Genomic DNA, 25,566 nt, shown 5'->3' on the forward strand with positions numbered 1-25,566 from the left:
TGACTAAACTCACTACCATCCTCTCATCTTAGCTTAGCGGGGGCCATGACTCACAAAGCTTGTGACTTTATTGCGGACTATTATCTGCCCTTATTATATCAAATATATTCCACATTATCATTACCGTAGTCCATCAACGTAATGTCTCTGGTTTCCGTCCAATCAAGAAAGGAAAACTGTGGTTGGTTTTACTTACAGTAAAAACATACAGATCATAGATCTATTTAAATACATTGAATAATGATTGTTTCATATGATGATTGAGAGGGCGTGTTAGTGGAAAATCACCACAGAAATTGCCACGAATTACCTGTTACAACCAAGAACTACACCGGTGCTCAGGAAAGCGCAAACTTCTACCAAGGCCCAACAGTCTCAATCAATTTGCACCAAATCTCACACACTCATAGATATCAATTCCCTATATATGCCTGACTTTCATCATCAGAATCCATAATTTACTCTTTGGGAAAATGGTTCAAAATGTTGAATGACCTATCTTGCGATGTGAAAAAAAAGAATTTGAAAAATACATTCCTGGATCTGCCACCTGATCTGAATCCGAACTGAAATTCAAATGGTTCTTCCCCGACCTACTCTGCATCCTTCCATCAAGCTTCGTTGGAATCTGTCAAGTAGTTTTTGTGTAATCTTGCCAATCAACACACACAAACCAACCAACAATCAAATCAACGGACAGGGGTGAAAACATAATCCCGCTGGCTCAGGGGACAACAAATCACGCTAATGTTAATCTGCAGGCTGAACCTTGTTGGACTCACACAGAACAGACGAGGCAGCAGAAGCCGAGATATCATGTGTTTTTATTCCTTCCTTGTCAAAACCTGAAGCTTACATCAGCCAACCCTCAAAGCTTCACGACTGCCAATAGTCTGGTCTGAGATTCATGTGTGCTATGCTAGTCAAGGGTAATGTAGCCTCAAGCAGAGACGTGGAGCATCGCCACCTTGTGGCTGGCTGCAGTATGGGTAGTGTTTCCTTGTAAAACTGATATCTACCTGTGACAAAAGGACAGGTATGGATTAATAAATAAATGGATTAGTGAACCCATCGTGAATTTTTAGTCGGATTAATCATTTATGGGACAAGAAAAATTGTGCATTTGATTGAATTGCATTTCATTAAAATATGAAATTGAAATGTTACAGAATATCTGGCAGGATAATAATAATGTCAAGGCTATAATCCATGGTTAAAGTCTTTTTGATCCACTTAAGTTTTTCGTGTTTTTCAGAGGAGAATTCAACCACCAACATCAGCTCTGCAAGTAATGGGTTCTGAAATCAGCAGGTCCTGTCTTTGCCACGTGATGTAGGATCAATTTCTGTCTATTAAGCCCATGTGATGATAGCCAAAGCACATCCAGTGGTGAATACACTCTAATGAAGCAAAGCTGCCGAAAGGTGTGGGTGGAATTGAACATTTCTGTCTATTGAGCCCTGTGTCCTATTTTTAGGCAACATTTGTTCTGGTATAACATATAACTGAGAAAATATAACTGCTCTTTGACTTGACATGCTGAGTTTCTCCAATTTCATTTCTTCCTTTTCACATCGATGGGAGTAATGTCCCAGGATGACGGACATGGAAGTCATTCTAGGTGTGCAAATCAAATTGCAGTTTCACTCTAAGATTAATACAGTGACAGTGCTGCTTATTGAGGCAATGCATATTTTTATATAAAGAATGGATCAGAGATGAACCGCATATACATATCACAAAAAGCAGCGACAATTTGATATCATATATAAAGGACATGTTATGAAACTACTTGAAATCAACTGAGCATAGAAGGCAACAACATTGGTTATTACTGATCATATCAGCCAGAGTATGGACACTCTTCGCCTTCAGAGCAACTCGTCATGTTGTTATGCATGGGCAAAATAGAACTCGTAGGATACTGAACCATTTGTTCTAGAAGGAACACAATCCCTTTCCTGAGATATAACGTGGGAGTTCAAAAAAAAATGTCAGCAATGCTCATACAGTGTCATGACCAGTGCCTTGACTTCTCTGAATCAATTTGTTCAAGTAGGAACCTTTCAAGTCAAAGGGGTGAGAAGTTGCCAGAGTAGAAGCTACATCACTGAACCATGAACCATTTGTTCTGAAAACCTACAGCTGCAGATATAAATCAAAACCACATCTCTGAACAGCCATGGCAGCAGTTCTGTGACGTTGTACAGAGTGTGTACAAAGATGGACGGCATGTCTCCACTCCCTCCGGTTGTAAAAAGAAAAAGAAGCCAATACATCCCATGTTTGGGTTCTGCCATCTTTCCGTGGTGATGGTATTTGGAGCCAAGCTGGGCAGTAGTGATCAGGGAGGATAGAGCCATACATGACTAACTATGACTAACTAATTAAAACCAAGTTTATATGTATATTTGTTTGATGTGTAGTTTGACTTTTAAATTTGTCCTATGACTCATTTGCTAACATGGAAGGGGGTGGGGTTTATGACCTATACCACAGCCAGCCACCGGGAGACAATCGGGATGTTTTGGCTTCACTTTTGGGGAGCTGTCCCTCTTCATATAAACTCAATGGGCTCTATTTTACACTAAACTAATATATTGGACCGTATTAAATTCTAAACTAATTTTTGAGACGTTTTCTTTATACGTGCAATATGTAAGTACGGCAAGAACTTTTCCTTTGGCAAATGTTTGCCCCGGAAGTTACAGCAGAGATGGGCGATGCCAGTAAAGCGGATATGATCCAATTAAATGGCAATACAAATAAAACAGCCTGTTACCTTGAATATAATTTTTAATTTCTCAGGGTTTGAACATTGTCTGAAACATTTTGGATAATGTAAGTACAAGAGTCAACAAAAAACAAAGATTTAGTTGTTTTTAGAAAATTCATTTAGAATTGTAACATATTATATAATTAAATTCAGCACTATCCCTCCTGTGTGCATGAACCAAATCTCACTGCAGCGTCCAGCAGTTGTTGACATATTCCAATCGGGAGCAAAGTTATGGATGGTGGTGAAAAAATTATCTCACATCTAGATCAATCAATCAATCAATCAATCAATCAATCAATCAAATTTTATTTTTATAGCCCATATTTACAAATCACAATTTGTCTCATAAGGCTTAACAAGGTGTGACCTCCCCTGTCCTTAACCCTCAGATCAGTAACATCTGATGGATGAAACAGTTGAACTGAACCATAAACAAGGACGTTTAGAGCGGCGGAGGAGAGCGACACATGTTCAGTAGAAAAAAGGCCACACTTTACCCACTGTCCAACATGAGTGGCGACCATCCAGAGGGATCAGCTGATGATTGGGTTAAGTGACATTTACTGTTATGTGTGTGAATATACTGTCCTGAAGACAGCCTACAGCAGAGAGTTAATTGGAGCAAGGAAAGGTTGTTGTCGATCCTGTAGGTTGGGTTGAACAGGTTGTGGGAAGAATCAGATAAGTGTGGAAGACCTCATTATAAACAGGCACACCAGCCTTGGTCCAATTAAAACTGACATAGTCCCATTACCTCGCCTGATTGTACGTGTGTGAACTCACACACACACACACACACACACTGACACACACACACACACACGTGTTCATACAGTGCACGTGCTGGCTTCATTTATTCTTTTCATGTTTGTGTTAGAGAGATGTTTTAGAGAATATTACCTGCATTATCTTTAAGTATTCATTATTTCAGCCCAGTGTCTGTACACTGTCGCAGAATAAGGTAAGACTCATGCTGTGCTGCAACTCCTGTTTTCATATCTGACAATTTGATGTGCAACCCATGAATAAACCATGATTACCTGACAAAGTAACATATCAACAGTGACTAGCTCTCCTCTCTGCTTACTAGTGTTGAGTAGACACTGACTGCACCGATTATTGGTGGCACAGATGCCAGTGTTGCATAACAGGTAATGATCCAATTAAGTTTTTCAAGATTCGTAATGTTGACAATTTAATCCAATATTCCTGTACTTGATTTATTAAGAAATTACTATGAGGCCAATATTGTAGGATTATTATTTGTGTGTGTGTGTGTGAGGAGAGTTGTGTAACTTTATCTCAATCTGTGTGTGTGTTATTTGTAAATGTGTCAAAGAATCCACAAATTTGTGCTCAGTTTTGCTTACAGAAATGTAATCACAATCTACATGTGCGTAATCAGATTTGTAAACATATGAAAAATCTTTAAATGTGTAATGAGATATGCAAGTGTATGGAGATTTGCACATGTGCAGACAAATCTGCAAAAGCATGCAGAGATGGGTGAAAAAGAAAGAAAGATGGAAATGCACAAATCTGCACATGCATCAGATCTGCCATGGTAGAAGTGTAGCAAAATGTTCGTGATAGTGGGGCTCATAACTGATGACTTGTCTGAATATCCGGAGCAAAACCTTTTCAGTATCATGTGTCTATATTCACAGATCTATGCACGCTTTTGCAGATTTGTCTACACATGTGAAAATCTCATTATGCACACACTGATTGACATGCAGTTGCACAACTCTCCACAAACACACTGCACACACAAATATTATTGCTACAATAATAGCCCCATAAATTATGTTCAGGTCAATTTTCTCCACTTAATTCAAAACAGTCAGGTCTGAATTGACCATGTGACACCGTTCAATTCAGAGTTCAACTATTATCTATTAAATCTGTTTTGTTATCCATAAAATGTTACTTTCTTTTATTGTTCTAGTGTAAAATGTACAGAAATACAACTACAGGCACACTGTAAATGTATGAATGCATGTGAACCTGAGCATATTGCGAGAAAGTGATGGATCTTAACAAAAGTGTGAAAGTGTGACATTTGGTGCAGATCCAATTAAAATATGGATCTAGTGAATTTAAATATGGATTCATATGGGGACTTTTGGGCCTTTACTCCACAGTAAAGTGACATTTTTGTTTCTTCGTTAAACTGCTTGTACCTTTTCTTCCTTCTCCGACAAATAATGTTTTTTGAAACCCCTGATTTTCTGGGTTTACAATAAAAAACCTATGATATCAATGTAAAACGTAACCTAAATAAAGTTGAGTCTGAGGCTGAGCAAAGCTGCATCTCTGAGGTATTGAGTCTGACAAGCTGAATCTGAAGTGTGGCCTCATGCTGAGGACATGCTCTTTCCATTTAAAACGCCACAGTCTTTCCCTCGTAGACTTTTAGTGTTGTTACAGCTTTATCCAGCTGGTTGGAAGGAAGAAGCTGCAGCTGAGCATTTCTCTGGGGCAACACATAATAGTTGACTGGTCAAATGTCTAAATGGGTATGTCTCGACAAGGGAATGAATCATACCCCTGATGTTCTAAGTTAATGGTTCATCACTAATCTATAATTGACTATAATCTTTTTTTAGAAAAATAGCGTGAATGGGTCTCATTTGCATAAGTTCCTTTGTAGAGCTGTCATCGACAGCACTCACGGCTGACACACGGCTGAGTGTTTTTGTTTTCCAGGCCCACACACCTGCATGTTGAGCCACCTCAGCTCATTTACATTGCCTGTGGTGTATTTTCAGGGCTTGACAATAATATGTGTTTTTTGGTGAATATTTGGCTCAGTAAATATAGACAGAGACATTTCATAAGACAGATTCTGAGATGAGTGCTGTGGTTGTTTGCAGTGGACACACTAATGGTTGTGATACAATAATTTTTGCAGCAACATCTTCCTCAGGTCCTAGATGAATGTTTGTGTTTTTCAGAACTAAGAACTTCATAACTACCGCTGATAATCCCTTTAATTGATATTTCCACTGATATCTTCCTCCGTCTTTAATCCCCAGCTCCAGTGGAGCCGCTCTTTGACCTTCAGATCAAACTGCAGTTTTTCTGAGCAGGTTTCAGCAGAGGAGGATACACTGAAGAGACAGTAACCCAGAGCAGTGTTCTCTGTGGAACTACCCTGTGGTAAAATAATGTCAAAGGAAAATGTCTTGATTAGATGAAAACGGGGAGAAAAACCTTTTAACAAAAGAGGGAAAGATATGGAAATGAATAAAAGGGAGTAATAATGTCAGTAATTTCTATAAACAGATTGTGCATGTGAATATTAATGGTCAGAAGATAGCCGATGGGCTCTGAGATTGTAATGTAAGATACAAAGATAATTTTGTTCAAGACTATACAGAATAAAACTGCGACTGACACTTGCAGAAGGATAGTACATATTTTGTAGAGAGCATGCAACAAGATTGGCCAAATTTTCACCAAATATTGATCCTAACTGTGACTTCTGTGGAACAACATCAGCCACTTTGTCACATATGTTTGGGCTTTGGACAAAATGACTACATTTTTTGACAATCTATATTAATTTTATTTTCCGACGTGCTATAGATATCCATAGAACCTCATGTCATAAAGGCAATATGTGGTAAGATGCTGCACAATCTTTGTTTCAACTTACGCAGCAAAACATCACAGGTTTGTTACGCTTGTGAGAAGTGGATGTGCAACAAGAGGCTGTGTCCTCAACTTTTACAGTAATTGGCGACCATTTTTGGATCAGGTAGAAAAGATGGACACTGACATAAAGGTATAGATTCAACCACCTCCCTCGCTTTTCGTTTTATTTATTTCTCTTTTATTTTTGTAAATTTTTTCTTTTTATTTGAGTTTTTTGTATTTGTTTTAAAATCACTTGTCATACTTACCATTGAACCTGTTTTGACCGGAATTATTAAAAAAAAAGAAAAGAAAATGCAATGAAAAATATAATAATTCAATAACAAATTGTACATACAAATAATGCAATAGAATTTAAGTGGTTGGGTTTCCATTTGTGATATTGTTGTTGTTGTAATATCTCAAACTGTATTATAAATTGTATTTTCTATTAAGAAGCCATCCTCATGGTCTTTGTAACAACTGTGTGCATTTTAATCATCCTGCCTTATAATAAAGAATAAAAAGCAGAAATAAACCAGTTGTGTATTTCTGCTGTTGTTAACTAGACTTCTTATGAGATAAGTCGTGCAGAGTTTAGTCAACATAGATGTTGAGGAAAAATTTTAAGAAATAAAACACGAAATACAAATATTCATAATGTTCTATATGTGGTGGGCGGTACACTTGGAATATTTATACGATGGATTGATCATGTTTGTAACTGGTCCAGTAAAACAACCTCATATTTGTTAGCCATTTTAAAAAAACGCTGCAGAACACTGACTGGTCCAATTGACTCCTACGAGATGGCTGCTCATACCATGACAGATCCACCTCCACGTTTAACACCTGGCAAAAGACTCTGTGGGTTGGAAACATTTTTATGGGCCTTTTTCAAACAGAAAATGGTCCAAATAGAAAATGAGTACAACTCATCCATACATTTTCTTCTCAAACACACTGTATACAGAAATAAATAGAGAGAATGTTTTTTCACGAAAGTGTCATAATATGTGTAATGGTGTTTTACTACATTATGTACTTTAATGCTTTTTGTGACCAGATTTGCCGTCCAGCCAAAGCGAATCTGGGCTTCCTTATGTTGTATTGAATAATCTAATAAATAGTGACTGTCAGGGATTATTTCACACAAGCTCAACGTGATTCATAACAAGACAAACAACTTCAAATAATTGGTAACACTTTACTCTTAAACCAACAATTTAGCATTATAAGAAGTAAATGAACATTTAATAAGTGGCACTTTACAGCTATTTTAAGAACAGTTTACAAATGTATTATTGTACACTTATCAACAAGTACAATATCTATAAGAAGTTAAAGTTGTTGACAAATAAATTAATAAATACTTTTAGCTGATTACAATTACAACATTTAAAGGAGTTTAAAGGATTAAACGTTCAAAATACATACGGATAAATAGCCTATAATAACACTCGTAACATGGATATTATTATCAATTAATCTGCTGGTTAGTTTTTCAATAAATCAATTAATCATTTGATCTATAACATATATCAATACAAATGTTTAGCACTATTTTTTGAGTGATGTCTTGAACTTGTTGATTAGGTCTGACCAAAGGTTCAAAACCCAAAGAAATGCCATGTCGACTCCAAAAAAACATAATTGTTTAAACAAATGAATTATGTTCTTTCAAATCAAACCTATAACTTGAACAAACATAATTCATTTGTGTGTTGCCAATTGAAGTAATGTTTTCAGTTTGTCCAACAGTTTTCACACAACTCATCAATGAAGTGAAAAGTTGTGCGTGGGGGGTGGGGGGGGGGGTCTGAAACATCTCATCTGATGTTGCAGTCCTCAGATCAGCAGGGCGACACGCTCCAGAGTTTAAGTCCAAATCTGCCACAGACGGCCGCTTCAGAAGTTCTGTAAATCTGAAGGCTCCATGGGGGACACGTCTTGGCAGTACATCAGTCGCTCGTCCATGGGAAGGTTTATGGACAAACACTGGGATTTTGATAAACCATCCAAGAAGGAGTCCAAGCAAGTGGTGGGGACATCAGAACAGGCACAATGTGAGCTCTGCTGTTTGATCCACTCACTGCAGACTGTAATGATGCTTATTTGGGAGAGCTGACAATTTCCTGCAGCAAGGCAGATGCTCCTTTAACTTCACACCGCGGCTTGGTTTTAAATTGTGATGAAAATAATCTGCAGTTTATTTGTCACGGTGTGTTTGTTTCATTCTGTCCACTTTAAGGACAATAGCTTTCTCTGTCATTAGTGTATAAAGTGAGTTCAGATGGTGCATGTGAACACAACATTGTCACTTCAAATCATCATCACTTTGCCTCCAGGAAGTCCAATTATGAGGCGTCTGTCCGTGTGCGCCGCGCGTTATGGAGATAGATGCGCTATCTGGCAACAATGCACAAGAGATCTCACGTGAATGCCAAATGAAATCACAGAGACGCTCTCTTTGAAAACCAATGAGGCGTGAGATATGAAACCCACATAATTCCAGGCACTCTGTGGGCGATGGAACAACTGCCTTTAAATTAGTTTTTTTCCTTCACCCCTCGTGCCTGCGCAGGGAATAGTTCTGCGATAAATACCATGGGAAGGTTTCACACCCTTCTCATTGGCTCACAAGTCGCAGACCCCAGTCGTATAAAGAGAGATTGCCCGATCTATAGCAGCCTTTTACCGCTGGCAGCCGTCAACGGATCACTATTCACCTTTTACGCACGGGTTGGTTGGAGAGGCTGCACAGGAGCGCACGGCGGCGATTGCTATTTTCGAAAGGAAAAGAGTTATAAAACCAGCTGGTAGGTATATCTGATGTTAAATGTGCATCGCGACGGCTGGGAATGTGGATGTTTTTTAAAGGGGAAAAGTTATTTTGACTTGCCTGACTCGTTAATTTGAAAGATTTCAATCAGAAGTGAAAGTGATTTGAATTCAAAAGACAGAAGTTTGATTGGTTGAGAACACCATTTAAACTAAAAAGCATCTTTTAGAAGAAATGTATATATTTTAAATCTCACTATGATGCACAATCATTTTAAATTAAAGACTTAAAGTGCGTTCTGGAGCAGCTTAAACATATTCAATGTCTGAATTGTGAAAGAAAATTGCCTTTTGTCTTCAACGTGAATATAAACTCTCCATGACTTCATGCTTCAAGGGAATGTTGTTGCGTGTTTGTTTGTTTTCGTAAGTTTAGGGTTTTTGCCATATTTGGAGCAATGTTTTGTAAATCTCAACAAATGAAATTCAGTTGCTGTGGCTGTTTATTATGATTAGCTGTGGTATCTCCTCTTCATGCATCATTCTTCTGTTCACAGAGAAAACTGCGGCTGAGGCATCTGAGTGGGCATGTGGCTACTGGAGAAGCTCCGTAGCTCTGTGGAGAGTAGTAAACGGACACAATCTCAAACCCCGCAGATGGCAGAGGCCATTCCAGTCTCTGTCTATGTAAATGTCCTCACTCCAGACAAGATCCCCGACTTCTTTATCCCCCCTAAACTTATCTGCTGTCCCCCAGAGGACTCTCTGTCCCCAGAACCTCAGCTCCTTTCCACCCTGAGACCCTCAGCCTCTGACCATGTCATCTGCAGCCAGAGCCCCAGAGCTCGGAGCAGCAAGAACCCCTGCAGCCCTCGCATCTTCTCCCGCCTGGGGGGAGACGCACGCAACCTGCAGAAGTCAGCCAATCGTCACATCATCCAAATAGAGAGTGCAGATGAGCCCGGGGCCGGCTCTGTGGACAGGGTCAGTGTGGAAGTCAACACCAATGCAGACCCTCAGTCACAGACTGCCATGTCTCTGCCGTATGTCCCTAAGGCTCAGACCTCTTATGGCTTCTCCACCCTGGTGGAGTCTCCTCACACCCGACGCAAGGAGAGCCTGTTCCACAGCGACCCCGGCAGCCCGCTCACCTCCCCGAACTCACAGAGGCGCACCCAAGGGGGGACGCTACTGGCCCCTTCTGACCCCAACCCCTACCGCTATTTTAGTGGTGGAGAGAGCGACACCTGCTCCTCAGCAGAGTCGTCTCCTTTCAACTCCCCTCTCCTGTCCCGCTCTGCCTCCCTCTTACGCACCATCACCCAGGAGACACAAGCCAAGGTGAGGATTTGGGTTTCTGTTGGTTATCAATGAATGTGTTACAAACAAGTGCTTTCCGTGTTTGATCAACATGTGGCCTCTTTCTGTGTGTTTCCTTGTTCCGTCTCCCTCTAGGTGTCCCGTGCCAAGCGCTCCCTGGCGCGCCACAGTTCTCTCTCCACCGATGAATGCAGCTCAGCAGACAACAGCCCCAACATGCAGCGCCGCCGCCTGCGCTGCCCTCCCTCTCCTGCCTTCCGAGGATGTAAGAGCAGCGGGCTGAAAGGCGCAGCAGCACACCTCCTGCAGCGCGAGCACACCGTCAACCTCCACAAGGGGGGGACACTGAGGCTGAGCACTCACTACGACCCGGAGGCAGCTCGGTTGAGGGTTCGCGTGCTCACGGCAGAGGCCCTCTATGACAGGCAGACGGATATCAAAAGCATTAACTGCTGTGTGGCACTTTACCTGAACCCTGGCAAGCAGCAGAAACAGAGGAGCACCATCATCAAGAATAGCAGGAATCCAGTGTTTAACGAGGACTTTTTTTTTGATGCGCTGCCCCAGGCAAAAGTGAAGAGTCTGGCCCTGAAGATAAAAGTAGTGAACAAAGGAACGAGTCTGAAGAGAGATGTGCTGCTAGGAGAGAGGGAGGTGCTGCTCAGCGAGCTGCTGGAAGTCCTCTAGGGAACTCCTGTCAAGACTTTGGTGAAAACAAGCAGCTCCGCACCTTGAGGGCCCTTTCTTCTCCAGCTACTCCTCACAGATCTGATGGACACGTGAAAGCATGCTCATAACAAGGGAGTTTTATCTTGCACACTGTGGCAGAATTAAAGGTCCAACTTTACTAAGTTCATGTTTTCACAGAGGTCGGTCCAGGTCAAACAAAGCACCATTATTTACATGTTTACCAGTAAATGTGAAGAGTGGATCTGTGGTCCATGTTTGTGTATTTCTCTTTGTGTATTGAGTTACAGTGTTGCCTTCTCTGATGAACATTGTGACTTGGCCCAGTTTGATATCGGCCGTGACGCAATGATGATGCTGTTTAAGCTGGAGCTGTATTTTTGTAACAATGCAGTAAAGTTACATGTGTGAGTTTTTGCACGTGCCTGTGGAAATGACAAAAGCCATGTGTGTACTTGAAAGAATTTATCTTCAGGCATTAGATTTGATATGCTGTGGATGTAATGTTAATATGAGTGCTGTTAATGCTTTTGATCTTACAAATAAAAAATACCAGACTCACTCTTGCAGCAGTGTCTCTGTGATTTTTGTCTGCTCATAATTCCTCAGGATCAAGATGGAGCCCTGGGAAATGCTTTTAAACCCTCCTCTGTGCTGGGTGTCATTTGTGAGGCTTTTAATCCTGCTTCTCTAACTGCAATATTGTCTGTGTGTGCAGTTAAACTCCCTTTTTAATAAAAAAAAAAAAACATGTTTCCTGTTCAGACTGCCCCCAAGTTAGTTTCAAATAGTTATTAAGGGGCAGAATGTAGAATATTGGTAGATTAATAAAGTCTCTCTCCTGAATTGAGGCTGGTTACACACTCTCTCCTGTTTCAGACACAATTTATGTGTGCAATGAAGATGTATATTTTCAATATTTGGTTGATAAATGTGTATTTTTACTGTAGGAATAGTCTGTACGTGTACAAGAAAAACAAAACTACCCTGTCATCGACACTGGTTGTCAGGCACACTGGTTGTCAGGCATCCAGGACAAAGTCCCACTGATTAATACAGTGCAATAGCCAAGTGTGGATCTTTTGCCTCCTCTACTGGTAAAACACCAGAAAGACACTTCACCACAGCTTAAAAATTACATTGTTTTTAAACCTTTTTTGGTTGCTTTTAATTGAGTGTCTTCCTCTGGATGTCTTTAGTGTTAGTTCTGCCCATATACACCTGGGCAGGTGCTGCTATGACCCCGAGAGGGAAAAATATATTTCATTAAAAAATGTAAACACTGAGAACTTACAAAGAATTGAAATACGTCACGACAAGAACACTTGTGCACAATCATTTGTGAGCTCAAAGAAGATGAAAATGTTTTCTTTTTTCTAAACATATGATTGTTGCATCTTCAGTGATGATTTGACATAACATTTATCTTGAGGCCAGACATCCTATAAATAAAATTTAAAATGACACCTTCTTATATACAAAAAGCAGTTAGAAGATCAATATGCAAACTTTCCCTGCATTTCCTTCATACATGACCACATTTATCCTTTTTTGATCAACAGTCCAGCCATTATCTATATCACTTATCCTTTGAGCTGGAGCCATTCCCAGCTGAAATTGGCCAGAAAGTGGGGTACACCTGGAATATAACCTGGACAGGTCGCCAGCGTGTTGTCGAACCAACATATAGAGACAAAGAACCATTAATATTTACAATCTGCATGTCTTTGCCATGTAGAAAATACAAAGCAGGAACCTTCTTGCTGTGAGGCGACAGTCACCATCACCACATATTTATAAAAACTGTATATTCGTCAACACTGTCTAATTAATATGCATATATAAGTGAACATTAAACCAAGTGTTGATTTAATCTGGATTTTTTTTTTTTTTTACTCCATTAAATTGTATTAGAGAGGATTGCTTCCTTTGGGATGACGGCCTTCTGTATCTTTATGATTCTATTGTTGTTGTGTCATTACACCAGTATTCAAATCCCCAGAAACATATTCTATGAATTTATAAAATATTCTCACTTTTCAGTGCTCCACTCCCATCACACTGAATTCATGCATATAAAAGAAGGTTGCTGACCTTTCACACTCAGGTCTATATTCCAGTAAATGTAAGGTCTTGATGTTCATGTTCAGCATAATGCACGTCATTATTCAAGTCAGTATTCTGGCCCCTGCCTTTGTGGAGGAGGATAACGTCCTGTGATCTCCTCAATTCACTGTGGCAATGTTCAGATCAGTTAGAGTATACTGTAAAATGAGCAAACATCTTAATACCCTCCTTTACCATCAGTATCACTGGAAGAACTTTGGCACTCAGAGAGAGCGCCGAGGCCCCACAGTCCGCTGAAACAATATTTAAATTGGCAAAATCCAGATTTTTATGTGCAGCAAATTGCACAAAGTCTAAATATCAGACCCCTCATATCAAAATCCATGAATTATTATCTGATAAATTAATGAAAATGGTAAAAAAAATAAACAATCACAATTTTGAAAGCGAAAAATTTCCTGCATTCACCCCCTAATCCGGGTCCACCGCAAAATTTGACGGGTTCTTCCTTGATCATTGCAACATATTTCATTGTAATACATTGACTGTGAATGAACGTGAAGGTGTTTTGCAGTTTTGGACACAGGAAACTCCACCTCTCTGTCTGCAGCAAAACAAGAAGCAATATTTTATAACCGTCGTCGCCAATAGGACAAACAATAAAAAGTATATACAATAATGAAATGTGATAATTAACAATAACCAGATACTATAGTGGGATCATATTATTTTATTGCTGGGATAATCATAATAATGATGTCCCTGCCTGTGACTGTCACACTTTGCCACTTTAACTTCCTATGGCAAATAACGGACCAACTCTACTTTGCACAATCCTGTCTCTAGTGTTTACTTACAACATTTAGCTTATAGTATTTTTTTTATATTTAATTTTTGTTGCCTATTTTCACATTTTTTTTATATCTATACTTTGATATCACAAATACTACAGAGCAAATTCCTTGCTCTCCATTGAAGAGCTTTTCCATTACATTCATGTATTGGATTCGAGGAGCCGGTATCAGCTGACTCAGCGCCTCTGTCTCCACCATAATAACACATCCGAGGTGCTGGTTGGTCCGAGCGACCATAACAAACGAACCCGTCAGCTGGTGCGCCGCTCGGCCCAAATGCACCACGGGAAATGCAGTTGCTTTCAAAGCGAACGGCGTGGCTCTGCCGGAAGCGGGGATTCCCTCAAAACTACGCCACCCACAACGCCTCGCGGAAAACGCAAACGTAGACCTGTCAAACAACACACGCCATCTTGACAGCAGCCTCAAAATGGCAGAAAGATGTGGGACAGAAACCGAGTCCGCACCGAGGTCCCGGCGCTGAGTTGTGTGGAGGCGGACTCGTCAGTTTGAACACGACCCGGCGGTTATGGGGCTGGAGTCCAGCGAGGCGGCACCGAGTCTGTAAAATGGACATATCGACGGCGGTTTTCAACGCGGCCAGAGATGGTAAGATCAAACTTATCCAGAAGTTACTGGGCAACAAGACTCCCGAGGAGCTGGAGGCTCTGGCCGAGGAGAAAACCCAGGGAGGCACTCCTCTGCTCGTAGCCTCCAGATACGGACACTTAGAGGCGGTGGAGTACCTCTTGGAACACTGTAAAGCTAATGTCGAACTCGGGGGGTCGGTTAACTTTGACGGGGAGACCATCGAGGGGGCTCCGCCGCTGTGGGCGGCGTCGGCAGCCGGTCACCTCCCCGTGGTGAAGACGCTGCTGAGACACGGAGCCTCCGTGAACAACGCGACCCTCACCAACTCCACGCCGCTCCGGGCCGCCTGCTTCGACGGACACCTGGAGATCGTGCGCTACCTGGTGGAGCACAGAGCTGACATGGAGGTGGCCAACCGCCACGGCCACACCTGCCTCATGATCTCCTGCTACAAGGGCCACAAGGAGATCGCCAAGTTCCTCCTGGACCGCGGCGCCGACGTCAACCGCAAGAGCGTGAAAGGCAACACCGCCCTGCACGACTGTGCGGAGTCGGGCAGTCTGGACATCATGAAGATGCTGCTCAAGTGCAGCGCCCGCATGGAGAGGGACGGGTATGGGATGACCCCGCTGCTCGCTGCCAGTGTAACAGGTCACACCAACATCGTGGAGTATCTGGCTCACCAGCCCCGCACCTCCAGAGAGGAACGCATCGATGCACTTGAACTCCTTGGGGCTACCTTTGTGGACAAAAAGCGTGACCTCTTAGGGGCGATGAGGTACTGGAGGAGGGCCATGGAGCTGAGGCTGCCCGGGGACAAAGCTGGATCCCTGGCCAAGCCTCCACCTGGTCCCCCAATCCCTGCTTATGGCTGTGCTCAGGAGGTGAACACAGCTGAGGACCTGGAAGCTTTGATCACAGACCCAGATGAAATGAGGATGCAAGCGTTGTTGGTTCGAGAGCGCATCCTGGGGCCGTCCCACCCAGACACCTCTTATTACATCCGCTACAGGGGAGCTGTGTATGCTGACTCAGGAAACTTTGAGCGTTGCATCAGCCTGTGGAAATATGCTTTGGACATGCAGCAGAGCAACCTAGACCCCCTCAGTCCCATGACAGCCTCCAGTTTCCTTTCCTTTGCAGAGCTCTTCTCTTTTGTCCTTCAAGACCGAGCCAAAGGCACCTTGTCGACACGCGTCACCTTCCATGATCTGATGACCGTGCTGGGGAAAAGCGTGAGGGAGGTAGAGAGAGCTGTGGCACAGAGGGACAACCCCCCAGAGGCTCCACAGTTCACCAAGGCCCTCTCCATCATCCTCCACCTTATCTTCCTGCTGGAGAAGCTGGAGTGCAGCGCGGAGCAGGAGCATCAGAAGAAGCACACAGTGTATCGGCTGCTCAAACTGAACCCTCGAGGTCGGAGCAGCTTCACTCCTCTCCACATGGCTGTAGACAAGGAAACAACGTCCGTGGGCCGCTACCCGGTCGGCCGCTTCCCCTCCCATGCGGTGGCAGCACTGCTGCTAGAGTGTGGCGCAGACGTTGATTCTCGTGACTGCGAGAACAACACGCCGCTGCACATCGCTGCTAACAATGGTTGTCCAGAGATTATGGCACTACTTATGAAGGCTGGGGCTCACCTTGACGCTACGAATGCACAGAGGAAGACGGCCTATGAGCTGTTGGATGAGCAGAGCAGTGGGCACCCGGCCCTCTACCCGCTGAACTACATCACCCTTCAGTGCCTGGCGGCGCGTGCTATTGAAAAGCACAGACTGCCCTACAGGGGACTCATCTCTGAGGAGATGGAGGCTTTCATTGAGCTGCACTGACTTCCACTACTTTCCCCGGCAAGGAACCTCTGCACTACTCCTCATATTGTCCCATTTTATTTTATTTTATTATGACCTGCCACAAACACTGTCCTCCACACCATTCTCTTTATTGTGGCCCCTTATTTGACATCTGCTTTGCTCCCGGCCCCAACATAATTATGGTCAAACAAACCATAGCAATAAACATCCGGCCTCTGGGCTTAAGGCTGAGACCTGTTCAGGTATCGGATAATTCTCACACAGACTTTTAAAGTGACTGTTTGTTTGTACTGCGATTTACATCTGGGGAAACATCCACTTGATACAGGCTTATATGCCCTTTCCCTTTTGTTTCTCCCACTGAAAATGGAGAGTTATAGTATGATGGTGTGTGTGTGTGTGTGTGTGTGTGTGTGTGTTTGAAGGTGGCTGGACTGAAGGAGAGATGGGTTTTAGTGTTACTGAGGGGAAGCATCTGATTAAACTAGCCTGATAACATGCATAAATCAAAGGGTGAATGTGATGGCTCACTTGTTTTGCTAACTCGTTCGGAAAGGATGTATTTGAACATTCTCATTACCCAAACTTGATTGCTGGCCTGGTTCTACACACTTTAAACCATCTGCTATGCTTCTGTGATAGGCGAGGGTGTTGAATTCACTGTGCCAAATGTCAGCTATGGAGTTAGGTTTTGTTTCAGACTGTGAATGGGTGGTAAAATGAAAAGTATCTCACTTATCTTGCAGATTAGAAGCAGAAGTTGTTGTCTAGAGTGGGGACTTTTCATGAAACTGTTTGTTCAAGAAGATCAGCAACTGGAATAGTTTGTTATTCCTGACTGTGACATGATTTGACAGCCTGTAGCGTCATTGCTTTAAACACCATGAGATTGGGGATAAAAAGAGCTGATACAACAGTTGGCTAACACTCCTCCCAGGCATTAATAACCTATGCAGAATGTGACGTTTCAATCAGAGGCATTTTTCATTTCATGCAAAAATTCACTGCATAAACAGATTTTACATTGGATATTGGATTATTTTTTTATTTTACATGTTCATCTTAACATGATGATGAGTCAGATCTGGGGCTGCTTCTCTTGACAGTGATTTTTTTGATCCTCTGAATTTATGAACTAAGAATGTTTTCTCAAAGTTTCTGCCTTTGTCCAAATGAACAAGCTGGAGCCTAAGCTGTGCCTACGTCCCCGTGCTTATGGGAAATGTCACAAATTCAGTATCAAAGAAGCAGCTTCAGAAACAGGGCATTTGTGGTGATACCTGTTGTTATCCAAGTTAACTGTCCAAAGTCATGTTTAAATTCTGTTCTGGAGTGAATTTTCCATTTAACCTCAGATGCAGTTCACAGAGATGGAACAGATGGCGCTCCGGCCATCCCCTGCATCGTAGTCTTATTTTTAATAGTCTCTTTTGTTTATCTTGTGTTATCATGAATGTTTTAATTTGTCTGTCTAATGCTAAGCACCACCAAATTGAATGCACACGGAGAGGCCCCATAAATCCTGAATAGACAACTTACATTCAGGATATGAACAGTTGCTGCCTTCGTCTCTCTCGGCGCCGATTCGTTTAACTGATGATAACTCAAGAACAAGAGTGTGTTGGAGATACTTGAATAAAATTCAGTATCACAGCAGGATGTGTGTGCTTGTTTGTGGCTGATCTCAGTGTCTTTTCTACTTGTCACGATTTTGGAAAGTGAGTCTTTCTGTGCTTTGACTAGTCACTAGTTATTTGCTTAGGCTGTTGTTGCTTACAATTGCAGCATTTGCATTAATAGCGTTATTACTCACATTTAGATAAATTGAAATGGTTTCAATAACAGGACATAAAAACACTACCACCCCATCAGAGCAGCCAGGTCTATAAAAATATCTTATTTAGAGAGTGGGAGACACATTATGTTTGAGTGTTACATTAGCACAACATTGAAAATGATCAGTATCCATTAAATTCAGCTCTTTATACTAAACGAGGGCTTCCTACTGCTCTGCTCACATAAACTCGAGGACACCGAAATATAGCATAACAGAAACTTGATCTTTCTGAGTCCTGCTCTCTTAAAGTATAAATAGAGCGCAATTAACGTCACTGCTGCGGGGCAGTGGTAGAGACAGGGCACTTACCCTGCTAATTTTAGGGCTTTTGCCCTAGCTTCAACTCTGAAAATGGGAGTAGTGTAACGCTATACAGTCAGGCAGGTCACGGGGTGACTGGCAGAGACAGTGCACAGACAACAGAGGCTGCATTATTCAGACAGGAAACAGAAACAATATGGGCTGATGAGTTTAAAGATGACTCTTGGTATAACGTTAGCTGAATGTAAAAAAAAAAATGTATCTGCTTTTTGTTTCTGTGAATGTGACAGGTGTCATGTTGGCACGGTTAGCTGAGAAACTGCAGCTGGTAAATGGGGGCACAAATGCTCGTGACAACATGTATCCACACAGCTCAGGTGTCATTAAATAAAACAGCGTCGACATTCGATACGTCTTCCACAGAGGAGTGATCCTGATATTTAGACATAAATTTAGATTGTTAATCTTGGAAGCAGCCTTTATTGTGGCAGGATGTCAAAAATAACTAAAATTGTCCTGTAAATATTTTTATTTTTAGTGTCATGAAGTTAGAATAATTTATGCTATGCCATCAAAATAGACACACTTGAATAGTTGATGCTGGGTTCATGAACCTTTTGTGTTAACACTTCCCACCTCCAGTAAAATGCAACAACACATTATAGTAACATCCCACTAGATGTCACTGTCAACAAAGAAAAATCAATCAGAGTGGTAGCCTTTGTCCCTCGAGGCCCATGTGATAGACTCAAAAACTGTAGCTTCCAATTACCATCAGACGTGATGGCAGTTGGTTAATTTTCCACTCGTTCTCACACTCTGTCAAGTCATCTTTATGGGAGAGAATTGTGGAGAAAGAGACTTTTACACAAGCCATTAGGCGGGGCTGGATATAAACTTGTAAATGTATCTGATTGAACTAAAAGAAGTCAGAGTTGCTGATGCTGAGTCTGTTGGCAGGGAGGTCAGAACAAAAGCCTCCTTCACATTTAGTCCTGGAGCGTCGTGCCAACCTCCCAACACCGTACTGCAACACCTCAGACTTGGCCCTAGTGGCGGTTGTTTTTGTCATGTTGTGTGACCTAAATATAACCAAACGTTAAAAGAAAAAACAAAGGCCAGTGTCAGTATATGTCGCATCTTATAGGATCAAAAAGAGGCTTTGTTTAGGTGTTCTTTATTGGAGGGTTTTCCTACATCTATTTCCATGCCTTCCTTGCAAATTTGAAAAATATTTGAAATATATATATATTTTTGTAATACGGACATAAAAAACATAAACATAAGTGCATTTTGGGCTACACTTTATATTGATGGCATATGGTTGATTTACCTGATTAATATATATTTGAAAAACACCTTATGTAGCCTAATACAGTGTAAAAAATAATACCACTTTATTTCTATTGCACTTATCAAAAAAGGTTACAAAGTGCTTTTCAAAATACGCTGGAATAAAAAAAATAGAGAACAAAACCAGGCAAAAAAATAAGAAATATATAAGTCAATATCGATAATAACCACGGTAATTGTTAGCCTATCATTTCTTTTAAGTTTAAAGACAGACTTTTGCTTGTGAGTGAATGTTGTGGATTTAAAGTCATCTTTATTTCAGAGAATTAAATAGAGGTTCATGAACCGCAAAACATTTTACGAATCTAATTAATTATAAGCAATATATTGATATAAACTGAACCTTAATTACATCGCTAGTGATGACAAATATATTGAGATATGTAAATCGCCACACAAATACAGACCATTTAATTCCCAAATCTAGGCAATGCTCAACAATTGTTATTCCATATTATGGTATTATTTAGCTCATGTGGTTTTAATAATATTCCCCCATGATGTCCCATGGTGAGTAGTGTTTACCCTGCAATATCTCAGCTCTAATTCAGTGAGGGAGTTCTGCTCTGTAGGAGCTGATACGGCACCTCTGGCTGTAATCCCGCCAACAGCTATGATTAGACACTGTATTATAGGAATCTACAGGGTTTCAAGGTGCTTATCTTCATTTTTAGCCCCCGGGGAGCACGGTGGAGAGGGGGGGGAATCAGTCACCAATTCACACCAACCTCCCTCCATCTCCATCCCTCCTCAGCAGCCACCTCTTTTGCACCAGTCAGCGATCCAGCCACAGCTGGAGGAGGGGGGGGGGGGGTGTTGGGGACGTAATGGGGGTAATAGGGGTGATGGGGGATACGGTTGCCATTGGAGATGGCTTGCCTGCATCACGTCATGTGTGTGTGCGGTGGGGGAAGGGGAGGGAGGGAGCACCGGTGAGGGAGAGAGAGAGAGAGATAGAGCGGGGAGGGGGAGGAGGAGGAGAGGAGGAGAGAGAGAGAGAGAGAGAGAGAGAGAGAGAGAGAGAGAGAGAGAGAGAGAGAGAGAGAGAGAGAGAGAGAGAGAGGAGGAGGGCATTGAGGAAGAAAGGCAGGAGAGTATCAATGACATCAACCAGCACAATCTGAGGCCGCCCGACCGACCGGCGATGCTCTCCCGATAGAAGGGCTGAGGAAGCAGCCGTGACCCGCCGCCGCGCTGCGCTTCCCCCGGGGGGAAGAGGTTCGGTCCGCTCGGCCAGCGAGCATCCAGGACGGTGCGTGCGGGGCAACGCCGGGCGATGTGTGCATGCGTCCCGCACAAAGACAGCCCTTTCTCCGAGTGGAGCTCCTCCGCTGCCGCTGCCACTGGATTACATGTATCCGAGGAAGCCTCCAGCTGCAAACCCACCCACATGAATCTAGCAGACAGAGAGGAAGACGGAGAGCTTCCCACTAAGGTAACGCAGCATCCACGCGTGCATCCTTCCTTCGCGCACTTTAATGTTTTGCATGCCGTGGTGCACCCCACCCAGACGGCTGCTTTTCACATGTCGAATAACCTTTTGGAAACTAACGAGGTAAGAGCATATTCACGGAGTGAAATGACACCGTGTGGCTGCCCTGCTTGGCCCGGGAGTCTCCTGAGCGTCTCCTCTCTGTTATCTCAGCATCACTTGAGAGTTTGTTTCTAACGGTGAGGTGGAAATGGAGACCGCGGGGCTGTGCGGGGCTGTGCGGGATCAGGTCGGCTGGCAACAGCACCCGTGCCAGTGCGCGTCCCCTCTCATCCCCCCCTCTGCTTATTGTTGGCTGGGCAGCATGAGGGACCCTGGTAGACTGACTGGCAAAGCCTTTGTTCCTCAAACAGTCGTTTAAAGTGGCTTCTCCTGATGGGAACCCTCTCCAGGTAGAAAACATTATCACGTAAAGTCAGATTTAACAGAGAGAGGAGCAAACAATAGATAATAACGTTGCCCGAATAATAAATTGAAATGGAGCTCATGCATCCTGGATTGGTCAAGGGTGTTTCAAAAAAGAAGAGCCAGATCACGACTTATATAAGTCTTAATATCATATTTCAGTGAAACCAAAATAAAGTACACATTTTATTATGATTATGCCATTCTGCACACTTTTCAGGAAACTGTCACGGACACATCATAAATCCATAATGGATCCATAATGGATATTATACTCATATAAGACCTCTGCTTCTTTGACACCAGGTGGTCAGATGGATGGACTTATTTGGCCAGACTGTTTTCCAGACAATAGAGTGGCAGCTGCATGTGCTGCTCTGGAGCATTACTTAAAACGAGCCCATCTGCACATATAGGCAGTGTTTTGTAGTCCATAGTCTCATATGTCTATAATTATACGCAGAAGGATATGCTGTTAACGCAGCCACTCAGGCGTATACAGGCAGAGTGTAATTTTATGATACATCGATTCATTTTCCGAGGGCTGTTGCTTGTTTGGGATTTAATCATGTACACTCCAAACGCCTGTTTAGCTTTTTTTCTGTGTTTTCCGCTGTGTGGCCTGTGTCAACTGGAAAATCGCACTGTCGTGGTGAATCCGAGGGAGGTCTTCCTCACACACAGATGGGAAATTTCCCCCGGGGGCACTGTGCGTTTGCTGGTTATTGTTCCACACCATTTCCACATCCCTAATTATTTTTAATCAGTCATTTTTACACATGGATTCCTCTCTTTAGTCCATCCCTGTCTTTTCAGGTTCCACTCCCCTGTCTAACAGACGGATTCACAAAGGCAGGCCACATCCGCGAGAGGAACAGGGATCTGGGTATTTGAATTATTCTGACAGGCAAAAACCATTATGTGGAAGCAGAATAATTCAGCTAGCAAATTTCCTTCCCCTGTCTGTCTCTGGGAAACAGATCAAATATTCTCCTCCGTGAGCCCAGAGATGCTCGGCCCCACAGGTATTCATCTAAGCACTGTTCAGAGCAGCAGATTATGAAATCAGTGATGGCATGTACTCCCTTAAATAGCATTTCACAGGGTTCAACCATAGGCCTTAATGGTTTCCTGCTCCTTCCAAGCAGATACCTCTGTAAGATCCATCCAGACTCAAGTATGCCAGATGACGTGTGCTCCCAGTGGTGCAGCTTTGGTCTCACGTCAAAGGCCTAGTTGAAGTCTTACTCCCAGATTCTCCCAAGCAGCCTACCCCAACTGCTCCGCTCTCTGCTTCCCCTCTTTGTGTTAACATGTTCTGGCCATGCATGGATTTTGTCTGGATCTTCGTGCACATACACACTAGTGCATTAGCTTTGCTGCACCAGTCAGCTGGAAGGAGGGAGAACATCAAGACATTCAACTTTGATGCTGGGAGCGTAGCCACCTGTGTTACAAGCAGACAGAAACTTTGTTGTTGTCTCGGCATTGATATTAATTGACCTTTTCAAAGCCTCCCAAACAGCGAGCATTTGTCTTCTCCGCTCCTGTTCTTGTTTATTCAGAGGCTGCTGAACACAGTGTATACAGCATGCAGAATGAAGCCATTAGGGCCGGGTTGTTTCCAGGTCCTGTTGTTGAGTGAGAAATACGCAGGAGAGTCTTTAATGGAAAAAAAGGAAGAAACCTCAGGAGGGCAACATAACAAGGGGAAGGGGTTCCTCTACCATGACAATATGGATTTATGATAAAATAGTATAAATAGTAGTATATATAATAGTTAAATTGTATCTTTGTTTAATCAGGGAGCCTTTTGAGAAGAATCAGCATATTGTTTATCGGCTTTTTATATATTTTATTATCATGTTTGATTATATTTCAAATTATGATCATACTGTTAAATTTCATACATAAATTAATTATGTTAATACATCTTTGCCAAATTCTGGTGGCTAGTGCATTATTCTGAGCAAACATTTTAATTAGAAATGTAAAAAACGAGGAGCTTAAGTTGTATTGTGGAGCACAGTTCATTTCACTTTCTCACTTTTGTGATATTGATTCCAACCACACTAGTCAGCCCCAAACACATCTATGATGTGTTTGGACAAACACACCGTGGTCACAGCTGTGTTTCACTGATATGAATTCGTATTGTGCCGCAATTAATCATCACATCTAATGACGAAAACTCGAAACACGCCACAGCAAATATTGAGTGTGTGCATCATGGAATATGCATTGTATTAGACAAATATTTGTGCAATGCTCTTGCCACTGAAATATAATTTGTTTCAAATTGATTAGGGTCATATTATTATATCCGATGAAGATTAAATGATCATCCAATTAAATTCACGAATAAGAAAATATAGCCTTGTCATTTAAAGATAATTTAGGTGACTAAAAATGCATTCAAGGATACAATAAATACCCATAATAGTTATATGCAAATTATCACCCAGATATATCACCTTTTAGCCTTGTTAACTCCTCAAAGGAGGTTATGTTTTCACCCCTGTCCGTTTTATTTGTTGGTTGGTTTGTTCGTTTGTAGGCAAGATTACACACAAACATTTTTTAGCAGGTTTCCATGAAAGTTTGTGGAAGGATGTGTTATGGGTCAGGGAAGAACCTAATACATTTTGGTGTGGATCCAGATTTGGGGGCAGAATATCTTTTCACTTTTTTAAACATGTCGAGATAGGACATTTTTCAAAATTTTTACTATTTTTCCCAGGGAATAATTCATGTGTCTTGATGAAAGAAAAACCAGGGGACTGTGACATTTGGTGCAGCTTGATTGAATTTAAAGAAACTGTTGGGCCTCGGTGGAGGTTTGTGCTCTGCTGAGTGTTCTAGTTTTAACTGGTATCCCACATACACAGTATTTAGACAGGTAATTTATTTGTGCATAAACAATCAGTGGAAACTACCTGTGCAGAGTCTGTTATTAAAGATCCCTGTCGCGAACCAGACCTATAATCATCCTTTTCTCAGCCAGGTCATTTGCATGTGTGTGAGTGTGTCCGTCATGTGTCAGTGTTTGCGTGCGTGCATGTGAGTGAAGGCTAAGAGATAGGTTGTGACTTGACTGATGCCCTTCTGCAGATGATGAATCAGAGATTCTGATGTGTCAGCAGGGATGAATAATGCACACTCCTCCACTACCTCTCTTCGCTTCCTTTCTTCCCCACCTCTTGTCTTCAGTCGTTCGCCTCTCTTTTCATCACAACTGCCACATCTGAAGACATCTCCGCCGTGCCCCCTCGCCCCAGCCCCCTCTCCTCTCGAATGCAAAGGAGGGCATCGCTTCCCCCGTCGCTGTCCTCTGGTCAACCCTCATCCGCCGACTCATTCGTTTGCCCTCCTCCAAACTTTTACAGAGTCTCTCCTCTGCGGAAATTTCGGTGGACTGCAACGAGGAAAAAAAGCGTTGAGCTTTTCCTTCTGCTGACGATCCCACTGAAAATGGCTTAACATGTTGATGTACACAGCTCATTATCCAATCATGGGAGGGGGAAGTGTAGCTATTGATTGGGTTTGACAGTTACATCCCTGACTGACAGGAGTCATTAGGAGGATAGGGCTGACTGACAAGATGGCTGACAAAGCACGAGACAAACTACCTAATCAGAAGTTGGAGGAAGAGTAGGCACCATCCACTATGAGGGGAACAGTCTGCT

General features: G+C 42.4%; 3 protein-coding genes across 10 annotated transcripts in view; all 3 read left to right on the forward strand.

The window, feature by feature from the left end:
• Positions 1–8,926: 8,926 nt before the first annotated feature.
• On the forward strand, positions 8,927–11,773 carry LOC117778747 (C2 calcium-dependent domain-containing protein 4C-like). Its single transcript, XM_034614514.1, has 3 exons — positions 8,927–9,237; positions 9,757–10,540; positions 10,655–11,773. The coding sequence occupies exons 2-3, from the start codon at positions 9,788–9,790 to the stop codon at positions 11,204–11,206; spliced, it is 1,305 nt and encodes a 434-aa protein (XP_034470405.1). The 5' UTR covers positions 8,927–9,237; positions 9,757–9,787; the 3' UTR covers positions 11,207–11,773.
• A 2,732-nt stretch (positions 11,774–14,505) lies between these two features.
• Positions 14,506–18,191, forward strand: fem1a (fem-1 homolog a). Its single transcript, XM_034614531.1, has one exon. It carries the CDS (start codon positions 14,697–14,699, stop codon positions 16,548–16,550), a length of 1,854 nt encoding a protein of 617 aa, XP_034470422.1. The 5' UTR covers positions 14,506–14,696; the 3' UTR covers positions 16,551–18,191.
• A 2,804-nt stretch (positions 18,192–20,995) lies between these two features.
• LOC117778755 (receptor-type tyrosine-protein phosphatase S-like) overlaps positions 20,996–25,566 on the forward strand; it is a 69,146-nt gene continuing 64,575 nt past the window's right edge. For 4 of the 8 annotated variants that reach the window (XM_034614524.1, XM_034614527.1, XM_034614525.1 and 1 more), the window contains exon 1: positions 21,002–21,418. The gene's annotated coding sequence lies outside the window, so the exon portion shown is untranslated. Of the gene's footprint in view, positions 21,419–25,566 lie in introns of all 8 variants that reach the window. The other 4 variants (XM_034614523.1, XM_034614526.1, XM_034614529.1 and 1 more) reach the window with 3 other exon arrangements.

The sequence above is a fragment of the Hippoglossus hippoglossus genome, chromosome 17, assembly GCF_009819705.1.
Source record: "Hippoglossus hippoglossus isolate fHipHip1 chromosome 17, fHipHip1.pri, whole genome shotgun sequence".
Lineage (NCBI taxonomy): Eukaryota > Metazoa > Chordata > Actinopteri > Pleuronectiformes > Pleuronectidae > Hippoglossus > Hippoglossus hippoglossus.

Bases quoted from the DNA above. Each gene is read 5' to 3' on its own strand.
- fem1a (XM_034614531.1), top strand. From the start codon at position 14,697: ATGGACATATCGACGGCGGTTTTCAACGCGGCCAGAGATGGTAAGATC.
- LOC117778747 (XM_034614514.1), top strand. From the start codon at position 9,788: ATGTGGCTACTGGAGAAGCTCCGTAGCTCTGTGGAGAGTAGTAAACGG. The intron at 10,541-10,654 runs GTGAGGATTTGG...GTCTCCCTCTAG, and splicing joins CCCAGGAGACACAAGCCAAG to GTGTCCCGTGCCAAGCGCTC.